This window comes from Vespula pensylvanica, chromosome 7 (genome assembly GCF_014466175.1).
Source record: "Vespula pensylvanica isolate Volc-1 chromosome 7, ASM1446617v1, whole genome shotgun sequence".
NCBI lineage: Eukaryota > Metazoa > Arthropoda > Insecta > Hymenoptera > Vespidae > Vespula > Vespula pensylvanica.
Genome location: NC_057691.1, coordinates 2235690 through 2259828, shown reverse-complemented (window position 1 = coordinate 2259828; position 24139 = coordinate 2235690). Strand labels below are relative to the sequence as shown.

General features: G+C 34.1%; 1 protein-coding gene across 8 annotated transcripts in view; it reads left to right on the top strand.

The window, feature by feature from the left end:
- The window catches only part of LOC122630744 (cAMP-specific 3',5'-cyclic phosphodiesterase, isoforms N/G), a 315403-nt gene that overhangs the window by 163475 nt on the left and 127789 nt on the right, over nucleotides 1–24139 (top strand). Inside the window, exon 1 of one of the 8 annotated variants that reach the window (XM_043815585.1) lies at nucleotides 15112–15417. The exons of the other annotated variants lie outside the window; for them this stretch is intronic. Within the exon in view, the coding sequence (XP_043671520.1) occupies nucleotides 15329–15417 (89 nt within the window). The 5' untranslated portion in view covers nucleotides 15112–15328. Of the gene's footprint in view, nucleotides 1–15111; nucleotides 15418–24139 lie in introns of those variants that run through there. 8 annotated transcript variants of the gene reach the window in all.

The window sequence follows — 24139 nt, the reverse complement described above, 5'->3', positions numbered from 1 at the left end:
CAACAAATACTGTATCATCATTTTCGTCGAGTCCACACATAAATTCTACTTTTCTTTCTTTATCTCTATTAGCCATGTCTTTCTCTCTTTCTCTCTCAAGCAATGGACTAGCCGTTAAGTTCGAATGTTATGTCACATTAAAAGGAAATCAGTGAACCATGGGATACATCGTCCTTGCAATTTGATTCGATGCGAAAACGTAGAGACATGGACATGTCATATGTTTGAAAGGGAGTGCTACTACTGGAATGAGAGAGAGAGAGAGAGAAACAGCAAGAGAGAGCAAGAGAAAGAGCAAGAGAAAGAGAGAGAGAGAGAGAGAGTGAGAGAGAGAGAGTCTCCGGTCCTAAGGGATCGATACGAAGCGGGTTCCTGCCGTTGCCGGTGGCTGCACGGGACTGCACTTTCGACCAATGAGCGACACCCTTCCTCCGATCACGAATCCGGCCAAATTTTGCGGCGAGTACGCAAAATCGAGCATTTCTTTCCGATTATTCTCAACTCGAGAAAAGAGAGAGACAGGAGAGAGAGAGAGAGAAAGAGAGAGAGAGAGGTTGAGCACTTATACGATCGATTTCAAAGTTAGAGAAAAGGATAAAAGAAATATCGAACTTTCAAAAGATGATATTGAAAGTTTGAAATTCGAGCGTGTATTATGAACAAAGATCGAGTTAACGGGGGGAGGATTTCGAAGATGAAAGTTTTAAAGAAGAAGAAGAAGAAGAAGAAGAAGAAGAAGAAGAAAAAGAATACTTTCGTGAATAAGGATTTCGACGACAAGGATTCGCGTGCATGTAATAATAAAAAATAGATAAAGAAAATAAAATAAAACGTTTCCTTGTGTGGGAGAGGCGCCTAATTGTAAGAACGACCTCGAGAATCCGTATGCGTTCCGCGTCTTGTATGTAGTTAGAAAAAGAAGTCGCGTAACAGACATTCGAATATGTGTGCACAGGACTGTAAATATATAGTTGAATGTCTTTCCTTTCTCTCTCTCTCTTTCTCTCTCTTTTTCTCTGTGTGTGTGTGTGTGTGTATCTACCGTGAACGCGAAGAGAACCGTACGTGAACGACGTGCAATGTGCAATTTTGTGATCAGAAGGTTATCCGGTTGTTGCTCGTATCGAATCATTATCGTTATATTTTCTATTAGATGATAACGATTGCTATTAGGTACAAACACGTACGTCGTTAAAAACGACGATTGTAGTTCATCTGCAAAATATATGCGTGGATTTATTTCTCTCTCTCTCTCTGTCTGTCTGTCTGTCTGTCTGTCTGTCTGTCTGTCTTTGTTCGTTCAGTGTTTTTATGTTATTTATATATGCACGATAGTATCGTTACGCTCGTTCACGCACGTGTTGATCGTTTTTTCCCCCCTTCTTTTTCTTTTTTTTTTATTTTGCGATCGAGAAAGCGTGCTGCGGCGCATTTTAACACTCTAAGATGTCGCCACCTGATATCGATCATCGATCGTTTACGATCGTTTCATAATGTACGAGACTTCGTTTCACGTTAATAATCCACGTGTATGTTATTTGTAGGATAATGAAGTCTCGAGATCTCAAACTGAAAGTTCGTTCTTGCATGTCATTTTCTTCTTCTTCTTCTTGTTTTCTTTTTTTTTTTCTTTCTTTTTCTTTTATTTATTTTTTTTTTTTTAATTAGTTGTTATGTTTCGTATTATTCGCATACATAATATATTAATTAAATATATCATTCGAATCTTGTTCGTAGCTATACGAATATCTTGTATTCTTCTAACTCGATAGTTTACATAGGACGAATGTTTAACGAAATTAAATGATTTTCGTTGCTGGTAATAATAATATTACGTAATAGGAGGAAACTAATTAAAGTGAGAGAAGAAATAGATCTCTCGGGATTGTTGTGGGTAGCATATAAATTTTTGCGTAACAGGTGTGGTCTTTCGAAACTAGATGTTCCTTTTTCCTTCTTCTTTCTTTCTTTCTTTCTTTCTTTGTTTTTCTTTTCTGTTCTTTTCTTTTCTTTTCTTTTTTTATTATCGACAGGAGAAAATGTCAAAGGATATCGTCTTAATTATTAATAAAAAAAAAAACAAAAAGAGAAAGAAAAGGAAAGATTAAAAAAATTTTTTCAAATAATAATTAAGCCGACGATTATTTTATTCACGCGTTTGAAAAGTTTCTAAAGAGATTTTGAATCGAATTAATTCGTAATTCTTTCTCTTAACTTCGTCGTATCTGAAAGCGTAGAAATAAGGAAAGCTTAAGGAAAATTCAAATATCCTCGCGCGTTTTGCTATTCTATGAATAAACGATATAAAGTGATCAAGCAAATTATATAAATTTAAAATGGCGCTGGTCATTCGTGTTCCGTCATACATATTTTGGCAAAATTTTATTCGGAATATAAACGAAGTGGAATCCGTTGTTCGCGATCACACATGGCGCTCCTATTTCGTTGATTAATCGTGTTTGGTGAAGCGCCAGGATTATTAAACTGTCGACATGTCGTAATATTAAAATTAGCGAGTATCTTCATCAAATTAAATACGTGGGACGAATAAACGTACAATATATATAGTTATATAGCGTTGAAAAAAATTTGATCGATCGATCGCGGTCGATCGATTTTATGATCATATTCGTAATTATCAAAATAAATTTATTCGACTGTATATAACACGAGGTAACGAAAAAAAAAAAAAAAAACGTTTCGGAAGCGTTCTGTTTTAATCGAGTACGAGCGTTGGGGAAAGGAAAGAAAATTTTGCATGTATCATTCAAAATCTTCATCCATAGTCATCGACCTTTTTCGCGAGCGATTAATGGACTGATTCGGTGCGCGTAGAGATTCGATTTTACCGAGGGAATTACCTTTCCCTTGTTTTCGACCAGATATTTTCTCCCTTTATTGAAAAATAACAACGTCTCCTATTTTTCACGCGTTTCGTTTTCGTTTTTCCATACATAGCAAAGTCGAATTACGTCAATTCTCAATTTAAACGATCTCTAGTCTCGTTCTCAATATAATGGAAGTTTTCGTTACGTTTTGTGTGGATTCGAATTGTCAAACGTAGTTACATACGTACGGATATGCGAGAGAAATATCGTTTCGAGAGAAAACATAAAGAATAAAGAGACAGAGAGAGAGAGAGAGAGAGAGAGAGAGAGAGAGAGAGAGAGAGAGAGAGAGAGAGAGATAACAAAAATAAATCATTTCTGAAGAGAGAAAGAGAACGAGAGTAAGAGATAGATGCATAGAGATAGAGAGTAGCGTTTTGTGTCGATCTAAAAATTTATATTGTTCGTCGACCAGAGAACATCGAACATAAACCGAGACTCTATTTGTCCTAGGTCATGTATAAAGCATAGGTAAATCGTATATATCCACTCGAAGCTATCCAGTTCTTGGAGTTTTATCGATAATACGTTATTCGACGTTGATCGCCACGCCTAGATCGAAGAATGTCTTCGAGGTAATGTAACAACTATCACCGAGAGTTGTTCTACTAGTTTTTGATTAATATCGATTCTATTTTTCTCGACGTATCTACGAAGATAACGATCCATCCTCGATTGTGTTCGAGACTCTTTATTTGGAAACGTATGGGCGTGTTTCTCACGTTTATATAGGATATAAGAGAGACCTAGGCCAACTTCCTTTTCGTTATTCCATTTTCACATATCCTTTATTTTTTTTTTCGTCCTAATCTATTCCCCTTCCACCTCCACCTCCACCGATCTCCCTTTATCATTTGTCTTTTCGTTCGCGAGCTTGAATTATTCGACTGCGAGAAAGAGATAGATAGATGGATAGATCGATAAAGAGAGAGAGAGAGAGAGAGAGAGAGAGAGAGAGAGAGAGAGAGAGAGAGAGAGATCGTACCGAGGAACTTGACCTAGTAAAACAAAGCTCTCACGGTCGTGCTTTCCTCAGAACGTAGAACTCTGGGATGCGAATTGCTGCACGCGATCTTGCCATTCTTGATAAGTATACAGAAGAAAATTATTAGAGTGAACTTTGATCTCGTTATAGTCTCGAGTTATTCGAGAAAATAATAAAAGAAGTTTATTCGAGATACGAAAAAGAGATAAATAGATAGATAGATAGATAGATAGATAGATAGATAGATAGATAGATAGATAGATAGATAGATAGATAGATAGATAAATGGATGGATGGATGGATGGATGAAAAGATGGATGGATGGATGGATGGATGGATGAATTATCTTCTTCGAGGACAAGTTAAATAGATGATCTCCCTTTTTTGAAAATAAAGAAAAGAAAAAGAAAAGGGGGAAAAAATGAAAGAACAAAGAAATTCTTTTTTCCTCCCCCGTGGCCAAAAGGATCGTCCTCTCGTCTTTATCGTAACGTCCTTGGTCAATTTTTCCAACATCAAGGACGTCCGAACGCGGAAACGAAATTTTCGTCGCTTTATAATTAGACAGACACTTTCGACGCGTTTCGCTTAAACTCAGAGGCGAAACGTACGCCGAGCGCGTGGACCGTTTATGTTTCCGGATTTAATAATAATCTTGGCAGAGCACGAGAGGGTGAAAATGAATTCCGTGCTCGCTCGAGTGATTTTTCCACGACGATGATCGTATTCGGTAATTGAGTTTCGACAATTTTTTTCAAACTTTTCTCGTTCGTTCCTTTTCTATCTGATAGTAGAAGAAAAAGAAGAAGAAGAAGAAGAAGAAAGGGTATTGGGGTTGGAAAGAAAATGACAAAGCCGAGAAAAAAGATAAAAGAAAGAGAAGAAAGAAAAAGGAAACTAAAAAGATTAAAAAAGAAAAAAAAGGAAAAGAGAAGATACACACACACACACACACACACACAGAAGGTGAAGAACCTTAGTTATTTATTAAGTTATTTAATGCACATGTTCAATACAATTTGAATGCATGAACCATCTCGAAAGAGAAAAAAGCATGTTAGGTGTATGACTCGCGAGTCATCCTCGTACGGAGGAGGATGTATGCAATGTAGGTCGGCCAGCGAATGTTTCAAAAGTATCTGTCAACAAGAGGACCTCTCTCTCTCTCTCTCTTTAGTTCTCTTTGGCGGCAGTGGATGAAAGAACTCAAGGTCAGCTTCCAATGGTAATTTAGTTCCTAGAGTCTGTAATAAGTCTGTTGTCTTAGCATTAAAGCGCGACGAAACTATGAAATTTCGCGAATTGCTCTTTATTGCCTCATTCTCTCTCTTTATTTCTTTTAAAGAAAGAGAGACAGACAGAGAGAGAGAGAGAGAGAGAGAGAGAGAGAGAATTAGTTTTACGTTTCAAGGCCACATTGAAGAAATTTTCTTTCTACGTACCTAAATCGTGCCTTTATTACGAATTCGTAGCTATTCCGCTGCTATTTTCTTTATATTACTCAAAACGTCTAAGTTAATTGAAAGAAAAAGAGATGGAGAGATAAAGAGAGAAAGATGATAAGAAATTCCTTGAAGAAATTCAAGTTAACAATTTCTTGTTAACTTAAATTAACATTTCAAAGAAACAGTAGATAAAGCATAGAAAACGAAACAAGAAAAAAGAAGAAGAATATTCAAACAGTCCGTGTGTTCTTCTCGTGTATCAGAAATGAAGATGGAAACAAAGTTTATAACGTATCACGATTCCTTGGTGAAAATCATGAAAAGGCAAGGATCGCAAGAGCTTTGGCGAGTTTTCGTTCCGGACGAAAACACATGGCGAATGGTTAAAGCTAGCTTCGATAGTATCGACCGTCGGTCCTGAAACGTTCTCCAAAGAGCTTTCCAACGAAAGCACCTAACCACATCTTTCTCGCTCACTCCAGTGTTCATCCCTTAACACACGGGGCCCACTTGAATAACTAAGTTTACCACCTAGGTTGTATCTTCGACATTGGCATACTCGCTTTCCGTTAGCTTGTATATGTGTGTGTGTGTATATATATACACTCTACGAATGTATATGTTCCTTTTCTCTGGAGAATTAAAGAAGTAAAGGATCGCCTATTCTCTTGTTATATATATATATATATATATATATATATATATATATATATTTCTTTCTTTCTTTCTTTCTTTTTCTTTTAACATTGTATTCGAAAAGATAGAAAGATAGACAGGTCGTTTCTCTCTCTCTCTCTCTCTCTCTCTCTCTCTCTCTCTCTCTCTCTCTTTCTTTTTCTCTTTCTTTTATTGTAGTTCCATCCAATGAGATACTTTCAATTCCAAGATGAATTTTTTCCTTCAAACAGGATCGAGATTGTATTTGATATCTCCTAAAAGTCTCCCTTTGTGAAAAACGATGTTAGGGAGAAAACGATAAAAGGTATAAGGAAATTGTATGTAAGATATTTGAGTTGTAAAGATATAACTTGAGGATACGTCTGTTTGTATGTATGCGTGCATGTACGATTATATATGTGCATTATATCTATGTACTATATACTGTGTAAATGAAAGTAGAGATTTAGTCGTAGACGAATTAATTTCCAATATCTGTTCGTAACTTTTCATTAAGTTTCCATCTTCGTAGTTCGTCAGAGCTTCCGAACGGTAATTATTATTGTGCTTTTCCTCGTGAGGAAAGTCCGCTTGTTAATCGAATCATCGGAAGTAATGATTTCCGACCCGTTGATTCTCTTATGAGATCTCACGTTGATTTGTCAGATTTTCTTGGGAATTATGTCGAAAGTACGAGTTTTAGAAAGGATCGGACAACCGGATATTAATCGATCTTAATCCGACTCTCGATTGATTGACTTCCTATTTCGCGTAATGGTACATTTTTGACGATACATCATTTTCCAAGGGAATAGTTCATTTTTTCAGGTATAATTTGAAAAAAGAAAAAACAACAACAAAAAAGAAAGAAAAGAAGAAACAAAAAGAAAAAAAGAAAGAAAGAGAAAGATTCGATCGCATCGTCGATATGATAATTTTTACGTAAAATCGATTCCAATCGATATATCGATTAGTGAAAGCCTCGTGCGATGACAACGTTATCGAATATATATTTTTTCATCGATCGCTATGTTAATAGGAATATGCGAGCGAATTGAGATTCCAGCTTGAAATTCCGATGATGGAATTCACTCGTCGAATTGATCATCTCACTCATATGTATGCATCTATGTATGTATGTATGTATGGACGTATGTATGTATTTATGTATGTATGGACGTATGTATGTATTTATGTATGTATGTATGTGTATGTGTATGTGTATGTAGTGTGTATACATATATATACGTATATAACTATGTATATTCATGTAATAATATTCGTATCATAATCTACGAATTATCACGATAAAGAAAAAAGAAAGAAGGAAAGAAAAAGAAATCGTCGGAATATTTTACTTTTTAATTTTCTTTTTTCTTTTCTTCTTTCTCTCTTTCTTTTTTTTTTCTTTTTTTTTTTTATTCTCTTTTTTGTGATCTTTTTTTCAATCCACTTTCGCGACGAGAGTATATCAGCGGCCGGCAGTGCCGGTAAGTTCTCTTCAAATAAAGCTGTGATATACCTTTTATGGCCTTGAAACGTCTCATTAAAATTTTCCGTTACAAGAGATCTGTAAAGAATATTCTCTCTCTCTCTCTCTCTGTCTATCTCCTTTTTTCTATCTTTTTTCTTCTTTTTAATCGTCGAATTAATGACACAAGAATTTGAAATTTGTCGACAAATTTTGGGAGAAAATTTCGAGGACGGTCTTTCACGATTAGGTCCTTTGTATAATATATCATTGTTATATCATCAAACACGCATACACACGTACGCATGCATACACATTCCCAAATAAAAAATAATCGATTCGATCGCGGTAACATCGTGCAAACAAAATAATCTATTTGAAAGACGAAGTTTTTTCGTTAGTGATTTTTCGAAGAAACTCGTGTTACTGCTTAAACTAGTAATAGTAAATTCGCAGCTTCTATTATAGTGGGTACGAAATACGTGCAAACTTTGGCGTGACCTGCTTTGAAAGATTTAACAAGATCTCTCATTCTCCATCTCTCTCATTCTCTCTCTCTTTCTCTCTCTCTCTCTCTCTCTCTCTTTCTCTCTTTCTCGTTCGTTCGCTTGTAATATAAGAGAATGTTTAAAGAAGTCTTACTTTGTAACGAAGGATTAGGTGATATAGTTTCCTTAGAATGATAAGAACACGATACTTAGAAGGCTTGAATATTATGAGTATGCTTTTCGTAAATGTTTGTTTTCTGTTTAACGGGAAATGTAAGACAACAGTATATGTATATATCGAAAATAACCAGAGAGAATCGTTAAGTGGATAGACACTGGCATGAAACGAAGATAATTTTCTTGTAAGGCTTCGATACATGGTGGTATCATTCTCTCTCTTTCTCTCTTCTCTAATCTATCGTATATTTATATGTAAGGTGTTAGAAGTTCTCTTTGAAAGATACATACACGTATATGTGTATATATATATATATATATATATATATATATAAATATGTGTGTGTGATGTGTACATATTTTCTTGTAATTTCGTCGAGATTGTACTAAGGACTGACAATGTATAATACATCTAATATATATATATGTATGTATGTATGTATGTATTATAGAAACGCATTCTCTAGCTGGCAATCATAATTTACATAAAGGAAGTTTATACTGGAAACAGAAGCGACGTCTTAATATTTTTTGGCAACGTTAACTGTTGATACTGCTGTTGATGTTATTTGCGGCTACTTTGCTTGTAGCTCGTAAAATTTGTTGAATCGAAATGTGGAAAAGAAATAGAAGAATTTAGAAAATTCGTAAAAATCTTTTTTACAAAATTTCGATTGACTCGTGAAGTGTATTAATTTTTTAATTAAATCTCTTTCAATGATTTTTTTTTATACGTACTTTATTTTAGAAAAAGAATATATATATATATATATATATATGATTGCAATTTTTTAAAAATTTTCTCCTTCATGCCAAGCAGTCAGTTATTCGTTAAATGAAAGCATGTAATATAGTATCTGTCCTCCTTTTTGCGCATAGCTATGCAGTCTCCTTTACGATCTTTTGACATTCTTCAATTCCCTTTGATCTTCGAGACCATTAATCACATTGGTGGTTTATATCCAGAAAAATATGAACTTTTTCAATTAATCAGACTTCGAGTTATTCTGTTTTTACTTTTATACGATGTATAGTATCTTTTATTTGATTTTTTTTTTTTACATTATTACGAGTGAACGACAAATGAAAAGCAAAAAGAAAACAGAATGGGGAAATACAAACATATAGGAAAAAATGTACTCTCTCGTCGTTGCTTTTTTATTTTTTATTCGAAAATGCAGGATTATAATTTAATAAAATTTTTTTTATAAAAAGTAATATTATTGTATTTCGATAAACCAAATTACAAAATAATTTCCCAACGATTGATCCATTTTTTTTCTGTCTCTCTCTCTCTCTCTTTAGTTTTTTTTTTCTTCTTTCTATCATCGAATCTTTCGGATAGTACCAAAACGAATTTCTATTTTCACGTGTCACCAATTTAAACTTGTCGTCGAATTAATTCAGTTCGACTGTGACTCATTCGCAAAAGTGAAACGAACTCGTGCGAAGCCACAGGAAAACGGCGCGTGATGGGAAACGTGGAACGTATTCAATCCCTTTATTTTTTTTTTCCTTTCTTTCTTTCTTTTTTTTTTCTTTCGTTTTCTTCTTTTTTTCACTTTGTTTCATCGAACGACTTTTGTTAAACTCGACTAGCACTTCAAAGTCTGCCGGCTTGCAAGAAATTCTAAAGTGCTTCGTATTAACGTGCCTCGTTTTTTCTTTTCTTTTTTTTTTTTCCTTCGCATCCAAATCTTAGTTTGTTTGTAAAGTAAAAGAAAAGAAAAGAAAAGAAAAGAAGTAGAAACGGAGCTATATTTGAAAATTCATATTTGGACACAGGGAGTAGAAATTTTCGTAATAAATTCACGGACTCATCCTGTCGACGATAATTTATCATTGGGAATCTGAATTTAGCGGGACTCCTTTTCGCCACCACTCGAAACGAAATTAGCTTGGATGTGACGCTGTTAGGGTTAACGGCATCTCTCTTTCTCTCTCTGTCTCTATCTGTCTATCTCTCTGTATCATTTCACTGCCCAAATATTTTATTGTCAATTGAGCGCAACATCGTTTTTATTTTCGTCGGTCGATGCATCCTCTTTTGATGCTGCACCACACGTACCCACGAAATTTGATTTATAGATAAATCTTTCTTTTTACTTCGAATAGTTTTTTTCTTTTCTTTTTTTTTTTTTTTTTTTTTTTTTAATTAATTTATTAATGGAATATCAATGGACCTCCGAGTATTTGTATTTTGATTTTTTGATCTTTTTTTTTTTATTCTCGTTCCTCTCTTGTTGCGCTTTTATTAGATAGAAAATTTACACCGAGTAGAATTCGAAATGAATTGTATTTTCGATGATTTAAACTATCCACTTTTTTTTTTAGGTATATTAATATAATTTCTTTACAGATTCCTTCTTTTTGGGTTTCGATAGGAATCAATGTAGTAGTCACGGTCTGTATTAGGTCGGACACGGTTGTCTATTCCTTCCAAGAGATGGCGCGATAGCAAACGCTAACTATTCTCTTCTTTACCGACTCACGATAGAAACTCGAATTTCATTTTTCGGCCGTTGGATTCGCTGCTACATTATCGTGAAGTTGGTCGTTGTAGAAAAAGTAGAATTCTGAAGTTGTTCGCGAACTTTTTCGAAACTTGGTCGAATTTTATTTCGTCGTACGATGAAAAATTTCATATTCGACTAGATATCTTATCGAAGTTGAAGAAATTTTTCATAAGTGAACGCGTTACTCGTTTCCTCGGCGTTAAAATTGATATTTCAGTCACGCATAGAGAATGTCGTACATTTTTTTGCCGGTTTTATTCCCCATCGAGAAATCGGGTCAAAACATTTGTCTTCTCGTAACGAAACAATAAGTTGTCCATAAAATAACCGTCTTTCCTTCTCTTTGTGACAAGGCTGTGTCCCAGTTACTGGCTTTGGATTTACCGATTTCGAGCGATTTCTATCATCGTTTGTCTACCTTGAAGGTTATTAATGAACCGACAGGTGGGTGGTACAAGATATTAAAGATTCTATGATAACTTTAATAACGATCGTGTTTTGACATAAATAGATTCGACAAATTTTCGCGTCATTTCGTTTTCTATGATGGATTCGCCGATTTCTACTGGATCGATTAGAACGTACGTTCTTCGTTCGTTCGTTCGTTCATTCATATATATATATATATATATATAACCTTTCATTTTTATTACGAAATAAATCTAATCTTTGATACGATATTAAGAAATTTTACAAAACTAAACGACCGACTGGACATCTTATGATTCTTCTTGAATCATAGTTGTCTTGCATCACGTGGTATAATACACGAAGGAAAACTTGCCAAGTTCATACGCGAGTGGTTAGAAAAATTTAATTTCTAAGTATACGACGTTCCCGTTTCGTCGTTCCCTTCCCGTAGTTGATCATCATCATCATCATCATCATCATCGTCATCGTCATCATCATAACCACCACCACCATCACCATTACCACCACCGCTATGAAGGATATTTTGATTCCCGAAATACGGACATTATAATTGGCCACTCAACTCCCACGATTTTATATGCGTTCGAGGATAGACGAAGTTCTTCCAAGATCTATCTAAAACGCCTTCAGCTCGACTATAATAAATAATCGATCGACCTTAAGCTCGTCGTGAAATCTATTTCTAGATAATCCGTGACGATGACGACTACGACGACTATGACGACGACGACGACGACGACAATGATGATGATGATGATGATAATAATAATAATGAAAAATAAAAAAAATAGGAGAAGGAAAAAAAAAAACAATCTCGATTACCCGCTCGGATGATTATCGGTGTTATTCTTTATTTTTTTTTTTGTTCTACATTCTTTTTTTTTTTTTTTTTTATTTTTATTTTGTATTCTTTTTTTGTAATACTTTTATAACATAAAAATATATCTCGAGATGCGACCAGTCTCTCTCTTCGTTTTTCTGTATTTAACGCGTATGAATAAAGAGGATTACTATGATATCTTCGGTATTTCGAAGTTTTCCAAAGAAACAGGATCGTCATTTTAATGGGAAAAGTTTTGAAAAAGTTCAATTGCACGAGTATTGTAGGAATAGGATGGAATTTACACGCACAACTTGTTTCATGTTTCTCCGTGCAAATTGCTTTCGAGTTTGAACAATCAATGAATGTTAGAGACGACGTCGTTGTTGGAAGTTTGCATACTTCGTTTTTTATCTTTATTTTTATTGTTATTATTTTTTTTTATTCTCTTTCTTTCTTTCTTTTTCTTCTTTTTTTTTTTTTTCCTTTTATCCTCGTAATACTTTTGATCGTGACGATGATTAATTCCTTTATCGGCATCGGTAAAATTTCTGTGTATTAATAAATATAGAGAGACGACGTGTGTTGTATTTGAAGAAGAAACCTTGGCATGCATTTCGAACATCAGATTAATCTATATTTGTTGGGTTGACTGGCAAATATTTTGTAAACATGCCGAATTCTCGCGATAACCAACACGTGCTTGCTAAAGAATGTATTTCTTTTTCTCTTTTCTTTTCTTTATTTCTTATTTACTTATTTATTGAATAGTCGAGAGAAAAAGTTTGGATCTGTTAACAAGATCTGTAAGTTTTCTTTGATAAAACGAATTCGAATTTATATTTTACATATTATATACATAAATCTTGTTGTTATATCTCGAGTAACGATGTCGGTACAATCGATATTATCAAATAATATTTTTCACGTTGTTACAATCGTCAATCGGTATTTCGATCAACGCGTTGGTTTTGTTTATCACGTTTGTATGGACTACTACTTTAGCTAAGATAGAAAAGTTTGGCCTTATTCGGAGTTTTATTGAAGAAATACTTTTAAGTTCGGGATTGTATCGCTCGCTTTTCTACGCTAATATATATATATATAGTACTTTTTTGTTTTTATTTTTTTTTGTTTTTGTTTTCGTTTTCCTTTCTAGTTTTATCTTTCGCGCGACCCACATACGAAACTTCATAATGTTCTAACTCAAAATTTTGCTATTGATTTATAAAGAACCTTGAGGATAAATAGTTTTATCAATTTTGCTTATTAGTCATATAATTTGTCGATTACGAATTAAAAAATACAAATTTTATATATATATATATATATATATATATATATAACAGAATAATAGTATATAATAGATAATCTATTACAATCAACATCAAATTTTGAATTGAAAACATTGAATCTTTAAATCTATTAAATTATCACAGACGGAGAAGAAAAGTTTCGAAATTCATTAATATGTCGAATTGTAGAGTAACGAATTAGACGATGAATCACGTTCTAATGTATATTTATAATGCATGTTCTTGAGAGAAATTCCAACGAATCTAAAGAACTAAGAAGCTATTAAATTCATGTTTTTCAAGGATCTCTATCGAATATTTTCCAAGATATTATTGTGTCAAATGATTAGAAAAATGGCATTTAACTTACTGTTTTTCTGTGATTGGTCGTAAAGATGTGAGAGAAAGATTCACTGCTCTGACGTTCGTATGACTAATAAAATGTAACTGGCGAGGGTTGCCAAAGTGGACGTATATAAAAAACATTCTTTCGAAGGTACGCCACGACAGTGGTATCTAATTTTTTATTTCTTCGTTTTCTTTTTCTTTTTTCTTTTTTTTTTGTCTAAATCCGTCGTACGATTCGCGTTACGTATTACATTATTTTCTATTAAATACTATCATTAAAAAAATTCTCTGATCGTTCCGATAATTAATTGAAAAGGTTACGAATAATTAGCGTTGCTTGTTTGACGTGTTACACGGAAAGGAAATACAAAGAAGATAGAAATAATTGGTCTTGTACAAAAAGAGAGAAAAAGAAAGAAAGAAAAAAGATCATTAAAATAAGACATACGTAACAGAGCTTTCGTTCCTTTAACGAACTCGAACGTTCACAAAATGGTCTTCGTCTCTAAAAAAAGAAAAAAAAAAAAAAAGAAAAAACCGAACATAAAAATTATTCGTTTCTCTCTTTCCATCGATCATCAATGATAAAACACGTCTCATAGACCGACCTGTTTTATCATTAGTTTTATCTCTCGAGCGATCTTGAAAGAAAACTTATTTTCTTTTCGATGATTCGAAAGAGAAGAAGGGGGTAACAAAATTCGTCGAGGTGGGGGGTTGACTGGAAGAGAGCAAAAGCGAGAGAGAGAGAGATGGAGATAAATAGAGAGATAGAGAGAAAGAGAGAGAGAGGGAGAGAAAATGAAAATGAAAAAAGAAAGAAAGAAAGGGGAAAAAACATAGTAGTTTTCTATGTGCGCGAGAGTAACGGGGAAAGAAACGACGTATACGTGAGAAAAGCGACGACGACGTTCAAAATAATCTGAGTCGCTCTATAAATACAATACGACATTCAGTCCTGTGCGGTTCGTCGCGATGTTCAGATGCTTATCTCTTTATTCGTTTTATTTCTTTCTTTCTCTCTCTCTCTCTCTCTTTCTTTTTTTTCTCTCTCTCTTTCACTCATTCACCGACTATTTCGTTACCTCGATTCATACCGGAATTTTCCTTCGGGAATTTCTAATCGATGTTGGTAAATAATCGGTCAACAACAAATTACTCTTGGACTCTCAACAACGTGTTATACCTTTGATCTCAGAGAATCGTGTCGTGTCGTATCGTGTCGCCAGTTTATTTTCGCGAAGGTAAGACGACGGTCGGAATCGTGCCGCGCGAAAACGTTAAAAGTGGAAAATTGTCGTGTCGTGTCGTGTTGTTTGATCGATTACGTAGGAGAGATAGATAGTTTTTATTTGTTGGTGTATAGGATTGGTATAAGACGAATTTGGGGACAAGGAAATGCGATCGTTGATTTTACGTGTGAGATGTTAGATGTACGCGGCTTAACGAAAATAAAAGGAAGAAGGTTAACTATCGGATGAGTTATAAAAGAACGAATAAAATAGAATAGAAAGAAAATGATAAGAAAGGAAAGTAATAGATAATTATGATAAATGATAAAAGGAGATCGCGTGTGAGAGATCGTTTTAGAAAATATTTCATTTATTCTCTTTTCTTTCTTGTTTCGAATAAATTTATTTGATGGGGCGTACGTTAACGTACGCATTATTGCCCGAATAAATTTGATCGTGTTATTTAAAATATGTACGAAACGAACGTGGAGGAGGAAGACGGTGAGAGTTATAAAGAAAAGGTGATTTAAAACGTCGTAGTATCGAACGCATTCATAATAATAAAGAAGTAATCATGGAAAGGCTCAGCGTCGCGGAAGCGTTGCGGCGAAAAGATAAGAGACGTCGTCGAGGGTGGACTGTCGTAGTCGGTCACGAAGTACGGTAAGTGCTGCAAAATGCTATGCTGTATAACTCAGTACGATGCATCATTCAACTTTAATATTTCATACGAGATAATATGTGGAAAAAGAAAAATAAATGTAACAATATTTTTCGAGGGGCGAAAGGTCGTTTCGCGTAATGTTATTCTCCGGCCATGAGTGCGAGGTAAATTTACAATTTTTTTTTTTTTTTTTATTTCATTCATTCCATTTATTTATTTATTTATTTATTTATTTATTTATGTATATATGTGTATGTATGTATGTATTTGTATGTACGCGTTTCTCTTCTTCCGTAACGATATCACGAGTCGATGGTTTATTATTAAAAAAAATAATAATAAATGAATTTTCATTCGCAATGACGACTAGAGGGATATTAACGAAACGAGATATGAAATTTGCCTTCCGGGTACATTTTGTTCGATGCGAGCACGTCGATAAATTTCTTCTTTATCGACTGCATCTTTTTATATCGTAGTGCCATCTTACACGAATCCGACGCAACGCTAAGCCTCGTGCTTGGAAGTTCTCGTGGATAAATAAACTTCTTGTCCAATAACTAATCAATTCTTTTTCTTTATTTCGTCAAAAGAGAAATTTATTTGGAAGATGCTCTTTGACCTCTGAATAATTAAACTATCCGCTTCTTTTCGTATATTATTTTATCGAATAGGTACGTTTATCATACGACGACTACATGAAAGAGATCTACTTTGATGTTCGACAAATAATTCATTCGTAGATAACTTTATTCCAAATGTAGTTGGAATTTTCTTGTTACAGAGAAATTAAAAATTCGTAGAATATAATATAATGTACATATATACATGCGAATGCGTAACACGTGCAAATTAATTACTTTCGAAAGTGCAATCGAAAGAGAGCAAAACATTAACGCTGCGAGTTACATTTTGTTCATTTTTATTTATTTATTACCACTTTTTTTCTTTTCGTTTTTTTCTTTTCTTTTTTTCGAACATTTTGACATAGGTATAATTTTAAAAACGAGATCGCGATATGTGACCATTCGAAAATATTACCAAATGGTGTAATAAAAAGAGAAATATAGTACGTAGACATAAATAATTACGTAGATATAAATAATTTTAATCGATCCATCGATCTTAACGACATTGATCGTGATCAAAGATGCATGTACGAATAGAAACCGTACGAAGTTTTGAAAAGATTTTAAAATCAAAAAAAAGCGTTATTAATTTGGGATTCGGTTGATTAGATCGTTCGTACTTTTAATGCGGTTAAAAAAAGAAGAATTATTGATTATGTACGTTTCAACGAATATCAACGGGAAATATATATCGGTCAAACGATTTGAATTTTTATTTGCTCTTCGATCTACTCGTTCGGCAAACCCAATCGATTATTGGTATACCAATAACGAGATCATCTTTTCAAAAGTCCATTTTGCGTTTCATGCAAAATTAAATTGAGTTCATAGCAGAACGAATATCGACCCATTCTCACAACTTCGTTTCGGACCGAAATCGAAATCGACAAAAATTTATGACTTTTGGAGTGACCGGTACAATCTACAATCGTTCGTAGTACGACGTGATTTTGCCAGTCTGTTAATAAAAGTCAACATCGCCTTTTTTTCTTTTTTTTTTTTTTTTTCATTTTTTTCAAAAATTGTATATCCTACGAATGAAACATTCTTTCATAAATTCGAATCGCGAGAAACTTAATGAAACGAAATGTACTCTCGCTGCACTGTTCTTTTTTCTTTGTGCTTTCGAAAAAGGAAAAAAAGAAAAAGGAAAGGAAACAAAGAAAAGAACAGAAAAAAAGAAAATCATCCGTGTTGATTTTTCTGACGATGAGAATTCAGCTCAGAGGGAATTTAATTGTTATTCGATGTGTTCATTAAAAATAACTTCGTATATATCTAACGAAAACGTGAATTTAATAATTCGATGCACGTTAGCGTTGAACTAGTAGTAGCACTGTACTTACTTCTTCGTAACGAGTTTTCAAGATCCTTCGAGAATTTAAGAAAGCTTGCCGCGTGCGAAAAGATCACGGAGAAAAGTATCTTATTGCCAAAGTATTCGTGATCCTCTAAGGAAAAAAGATATATATATATATATATATATAGAGAGAGAGAGAGAATACAAAATCGTTCATTTTTCCATCACGAAAGAAAAATTTCTTATTACGTGTCACGATCTTTTCATTAATTTATATACTATCGGATTATTATGACGTAAGAAAACGAAAAACATGAAAAATTCTCGTTGCTATAAACATTTTATTCTCGTGTCGCATACTTTTCACGCTTATTTCGAGCACGTGCGATTTAAGCTGAACTTTCACGAGTGTTTCAACGAGATAATTTTGCTCCTCAGAAATTCCAATTCGCTCGTTTAGTAACATTCTCTCTCTCTCTCTCTCTCTCTCTCTCTCTCTCTCTCTCTCTCTCTCTCTGTCTCTCTCTCTCTTTCTTTCTTTCTTGGAGTATTCGGAATTCGTTATGACTCGTAACGTTGAGCAATTTAACATTTCAACGCCTACGAAAGGCACTTAAGTAAGTAAAATCGTAAGTACTCACGTAGTTATCCTTACATCGTTGGATGAAAATTTTCATTTTGGGAAAGTTGCCAATACGAGCATCACTGTTTTCACCTGCTTTTCTTAGATAATCTCAAGACTTGTGTGAACATCTCCGATTATTGCCAAAATAGTCGTACAATTTATTTTCATTCTCCTTTTTTTCATTTCTTTTTTAATTTTTTTTTTTTTTTAATTTTCCTTCTACACGTTTCGTTTTCTCTTTCTTCATTTGAGAATTTTACGATTATTATTGTACGAAATGAAAAGGTTAAGCGTTCAAAATTCTACGAAGGTGATATTTTCCTTTCACGCATGTTTCCAAAGTGCATCGCGTCGATCGATGAAAACGACGGTCAGGTATAAATCAGATATATCGGTTAATAGAAACATCCGAGGGGCTTGCAGCTCTTCTATAGAATCAACGTATTTTCTCGTAGTTACGCGTCCCGTGGAAATAATCGTTGTTTCTCTTCCAAAGGGTAAGCATCATGGGTCATGCATAGTTATATCATATATATGTACGTGTATGCGGAACAAACACATTCTATTATTACATTCTGTCTTATCATATATTCGAGAAACATTTGAAATTTCTGGGTTGTGTAAATTTTCCGAGACTGGACAGGCCAATCCCCGTAAAACTAACTCTGTTTTTTGATAGAAAGTCATATTCGCCAAGTGATAACTAAAAATTACATATTTTTCTTACACCACTGTTCCATCTTTTTCATCTTTTTCGTAATAAGAGACTGTTTTCATTTTTCTTTTTCATTTTTCTTTTTCTTTTCTTTTTTTTTTCTCAATGTGATTTGGAAATCAAGGTTTTTTTCTTTCGTTTCTTCTTCTTTTTTCTTTTTTCTTTTTTTACGATTTTGTTCTCTTTATCACCAACACGTTTTTTCCTTTTTCACGAGTGGGTACTTCTAACTCTCATGATAAAGAGAACTAAGCTCGAGGAGAGAAGTTTGAGCCTACTTTAAACTCTTGGATTTTCACGAAAACGAGGATTTTGCGAGCTTAAGAAGCCGAAAGTCGACGAGCACGTCCAAAGAGATATTTCTTCTGCCTGATAACGTTTCAAGATGGATACGACGATAAAGTTGTGAAGTTTATATCGGAATGCGTTCCTTTTCTTTCTCTTCTTTTACGGAGATGTATTAAAGTCGATAAAGAAAGGGAGACAGAGAGAGAGAGAGAGAGAGAGAGAGAGAGAGAGAGAGAGAGAGAGACACGATATATAAAATCGATAGAACGGTTCGCTTTATCGTTTATTCCTGCTTATTAAAATATTTGAAAGCAATGAATAAATTAGGAGAAAAAATAAATCCTGTTTTCTTTCTTTTCTTTTTTAAATCTATAATTTAATAAATCACTCGAGCGAGCGTTTTTCATTTTAACAGGGTATTAATCGAAGGTCTTGAATAGGGCTTAAAATTAATGAATTCTATTTGAACCCTTAGGGTTCGGTATTCCAAGCAATAATGAATTTAAGCGTTGAAGTTCTCTCGATAACCTAGTAAGTTTACCTTTTAGTAAAAGGTAAACTTAGAAACATGCCGATAGGTAAGCCCAAGTATACTCTTGATCGAGAGTAATTTCGTGTTGCGTTGTATCCTTTGACCGTTGCCTTCCTGATAGCATAGTCCTCAGTTAGAAGTCAAATACAATAGACGTGCGACAACCAAACTAAATCCTCTCACCTCTCTGAGTTTCGCACACGCATGCACTCGAATGGTTGCATTGTCAGATGCACCGTCAGATGCAACACAGCGGACTCTCCTCCTCTCCATCTATTTGCTTCCGATGCGAACATCAGTCAACTGGGATACCTATCATGAAATACGGTTGGATCGTTATTCGTGAACACTTACGTATATACGTGCGAATGTATTGAATTATAACCGTATCAGCTATATTATTGTTTCTTTTTTTTTTTTTTTTTTCTTCGTACCATCACTTTCGTGACAATCCAAAAAGAAGTGACATTTCGATTATTATTTTAATAAGATTTCATTGTAATCAGAATTAGTCCTAATTTCTCTTTGTGTTCTTTTTTGTTTTGTTCTTTTCTTTTTTCTTTTCTTTTTCTTTTTTTTTTCTTTTTTTCATGAAATGCATCTTCGACGTCAAAATTTTCCTCGCGTATATCTTCGCTATCATTTTCTTCATTTTCTTTTGAATCATCCTCACTAAGCTTCATACACGCTACGAATAAACTTTTTTACACGAGTTGTTGCCTCTTTCGTATAGTAAAAAAAGAGCATAGTATCTTTTTTTCTCTTTCGACATGTTTAAAAGAAGAAAAGAAAAAAGAAAAATAAAAAGAGGGCTAATTGATCACAAGAAGAAAGTTTTATTAAAATGACAACGAGTATGTCATATTCTAAAATGAAAGATAATATTTGCATGGGTTGAAATTGATAACGTTAAGAAAAAGCACTGTGTCCTACCGTCGAACGAAATAAATGGGATGACATATATGTTACAACCCAATACGTAAATTGTATTAATTGAAACAGTGACAAGCTCGCTTTATCGTTATTGATTCAGGAAATTTGCTTTCTTTTTCTTTTCCTTTTTCTTTTTGTTCTCTTTTTCATTTCGTTTCATTCTATTTTATTGAATTTTTTGTTTTCTTGTGCACTCTCGTTGCACGTTTATCATATATACGACATATAAATTCGGATTCGCATATAAAATATAATTATTCTTCGGACTATATGATACAATTATTGTTCGCATATAAAATGAAATTATTTTTGTATACGCGTAAACTCTGACTAGATATAATACTTTGATATTATTTTTCTACGTGTTGTCAGGCGGTGGATTTACTCGTAGATATATATATATATATATATTTTTTTTTCTTTTTTTTCTTTTCTTTTCGTTCTTCAGGCGGTTCATTATGTTACGAAGCTTTTTTCTCCCAAGTTTCCCGAAGAAGATTTAATATGAGCGAAAGCAACGGTGGTGGATGCATCCAAGGGGATGTCGTTAAACCCATCTCTTTTCTTCTTTTCTTTTTTCTTTTTTTTTTTTTTCTTCTCTTAATGCTACGACGGAAAATCCTCACGTTGACATTTTCCACGTACGTACGACTGCCCACGACTCTTAATGTCGCGATTCTCAACGTCGTCATCATCGTTTGGTGTTTGCGGGTTCATCCGAAGCAAGTTAATTCATGCTTCAACTTGAGAGTTACTTAATTAGTTGTTAGAAATTCATACTTGGACTAGCACGCTTAACTGTTCGACCGAGTTAGGGCGCTTGAATTAGAGAGAGAGAGAGAGAGAGAGAGAAACGTATGTTTCTCTCCCTCTCTCCTTCTCTCTCTTCATCTTATTGATAGTTCGAATCGCATGATAACGTAAGGAATCTATAAACTATTTCGTACTAAGATGTCAGATTGTTTTTGTCTGTCGAGAAAACGAGTGAATTAATTTACTATAAAGGAGATATTGGGTAATCAATCTTATAAGTAAGTTTTCCCTCAAAGGAACGTTAAATCCTATCGATAAATCGATTTCTCGTGTATTTTAAGAAGATTTTATATTGTCTCTTAATCTCGCTCGACCATCCTTATCGATCAATCTTTTTTATTTCCTTTACATGGTCTTTGAACTTCCGTCTAGATAATTGATGTATCTATCTACTTTCGAAAGGGTTCACGAAACTATTGAAAGGTTCGAGGAGGAATGAACCCTATCGATTTCCTTCGTTCGATTTCCTCTTTCATTTCCTCCTCTTCGATATATCGTTTAACCAGCTTATAACTCGATTACGTTGTTGGAAATATCGGCCAATCGAAGCTTACCTATATATGTATATATGTATATATATGTATATATGTATATATATTCAAGATGGCGCATATCTCTTTCTTCTAACCTTGTCACACATCCTCGACTTGAGGAGATCATTAGAAACGATCACGACGACGATATAACAACGATGATCTATTTAATTCTTTTCCATCGATGAAAGAGGACACTCTTTCAGAAAACCATATGTAATCTCGAGTGTATCGTTCGCTTAAGCTCATCGAACTTTAAGTTTGACGTCGATTAAAAAACAACAAATAAGATATCCTTTTACTCGAACTAATTCGAATGTTAATTTAAAATCGTGAAATAATATTTTTCATAATTAGATTTATAAGAAAAATTGTATTATAAAAATAGTTAAATAATAATGATTTTAATAACTTTTTTCTTTTTTAGTATTAAGAAAAGAAATGAATAGAAAAACTATAGAAGGGAAAAGCGTGAAATTTGCTTTTAATGACAACATTCTGTCATTCGCGAAAGATTTGTGAAAAAAGGAAAAAAAGAAAAAAAAGAAAAAAAACGAACGATCGAAACATCAAATATCTCTACGATATCCTCTGAAACACAATTGAAAAATATATCTACTGATAATTAGAATCGTTGGAAATATTATTCCGTAGGAATCATTTATCGAGGAAGACGCAAGAAAATACAATTTTGGCTCGAAGCAACGTACTTTAAATTAGTCAAACTGTCCAAGTAGAGTTACATCATTGATTGTACTGTTAGTTAGTGTTGGTTTTCGACGGCTCTTGGATCTTTTTTTCTTTCTTTCTTTCTTTATTTTTCTTTTTTCTTTTTCGTAGCGTGAGACTTCTATTTTGAGTTTTGACTCTCTCTCTCCCCCTTCTCTTTCTCTCTCTCCCTTTCTCCCTTTCTCTTTCTTCCTTGGTGCAACACACTTGCAACGTACCTATATGTTTTATAAATTTACGTAGGTCGTATGTAGGTATATATTTACGTACACAACATAGTTGCTGTATAAACCAATGTGTATACATACATAGACGATAGGCGGTTAAGAAGGAGTGGGAGAGAGAAAGAGCATGCTCGACCGCAGCAGACGAGCATAGACCTGGTTGACGGGAGGGCAGGAGCTCGAAGCCACAACCGGCACTCTCTCTCTGCTACTCTCCTCTTTCAGTTCGACAGCACACGCGACCTCGTGCGGATCGGTCGTCGTCCGTCTCTTTTTCTCGTTCCTATCTTAGACTTTATCACATAATTACTCTTAAAGGACGTCTCCGCTTATCGTTTCGTCTCTTAAACGAAATCGATTGCATGACTCGTGCGCCCTTAAAATCGAATTTTCATGGTCGTTTCATGAAAGTGTGTGTTGAGAGATTTGTGTATGTTTCAATCATGAGATTGAAAAAGTTTTGCTCAGTGAATTTTATCAACTTGTATTTCGAATCATCGCCATTTGGACTCGAGACGACATTTTCCTAATTTCTCTGAATAGGTGAGAATTTCTAATATTAATGAAATATTTCTTATTAAGTGTTATCTGCGTCTTTGATCTTTAATCCTTAAGATTTATCAAGTTTAACGAAAAGAAGGAAGAAAGAGTTCTGTTCTTTTGTTGTTGTTGTTGTTCCTTCTTTTCTTTCTTTCTTTTTCTTTTTCTTTCTTTTTTTTCTTTTTCAAAGAATGTATATGAACAATATGCTTTTGAAAAAATTTTTTCTTTTAACATCGATCCTTCCGATTTATAATAAATTCTATTAATAACGATGCGGTTATTAGTCGAGCACCTGACAAGAGAACCGATCGTAATTTTTTTTTCTTTTCTTTTCTTTTTTTTTTTTTTTTATTTGAGAAAGTTACATCGAGTTTTACACCCGATTATGTCGGAAACGGTTCACGCACGCTATACCGTAATTAACTTATCTTCTTGATCATTCTCGCTCGACTACGTCGTCGTCGTCGTCGTCGTCGTCGTCGTCGTCGTCGTCGTCGTCGTCGTCGTCGTCGTCGTCGTCGTCGTCGTCGTCGTCGTCGTCGTCGTCGTCGTAGTAGTCGTAGTCGTAGTCGTAGTCGTCGTTGTCGTAATCGTAGTCGTCGTCCTCGAAGACGACACATCGAAATATCGTTGATGTTCTACCAATATTGAAAAAAGGATGAAAAGCAAAGACGCAGGTAAACACGATAAACTTGTATTAACGTTTAATATCGACTTAGTCTAATCGAAGCACTTGGAATCACGTCGTACGGTCTATACATATATACTTTACATTGTGTCTTAAACTTATAAAACACAATTGTTCCTTTCGAAATCCCGTGCAAAATGTTCCAATAAATTAATTTAAAAAAAGTAGG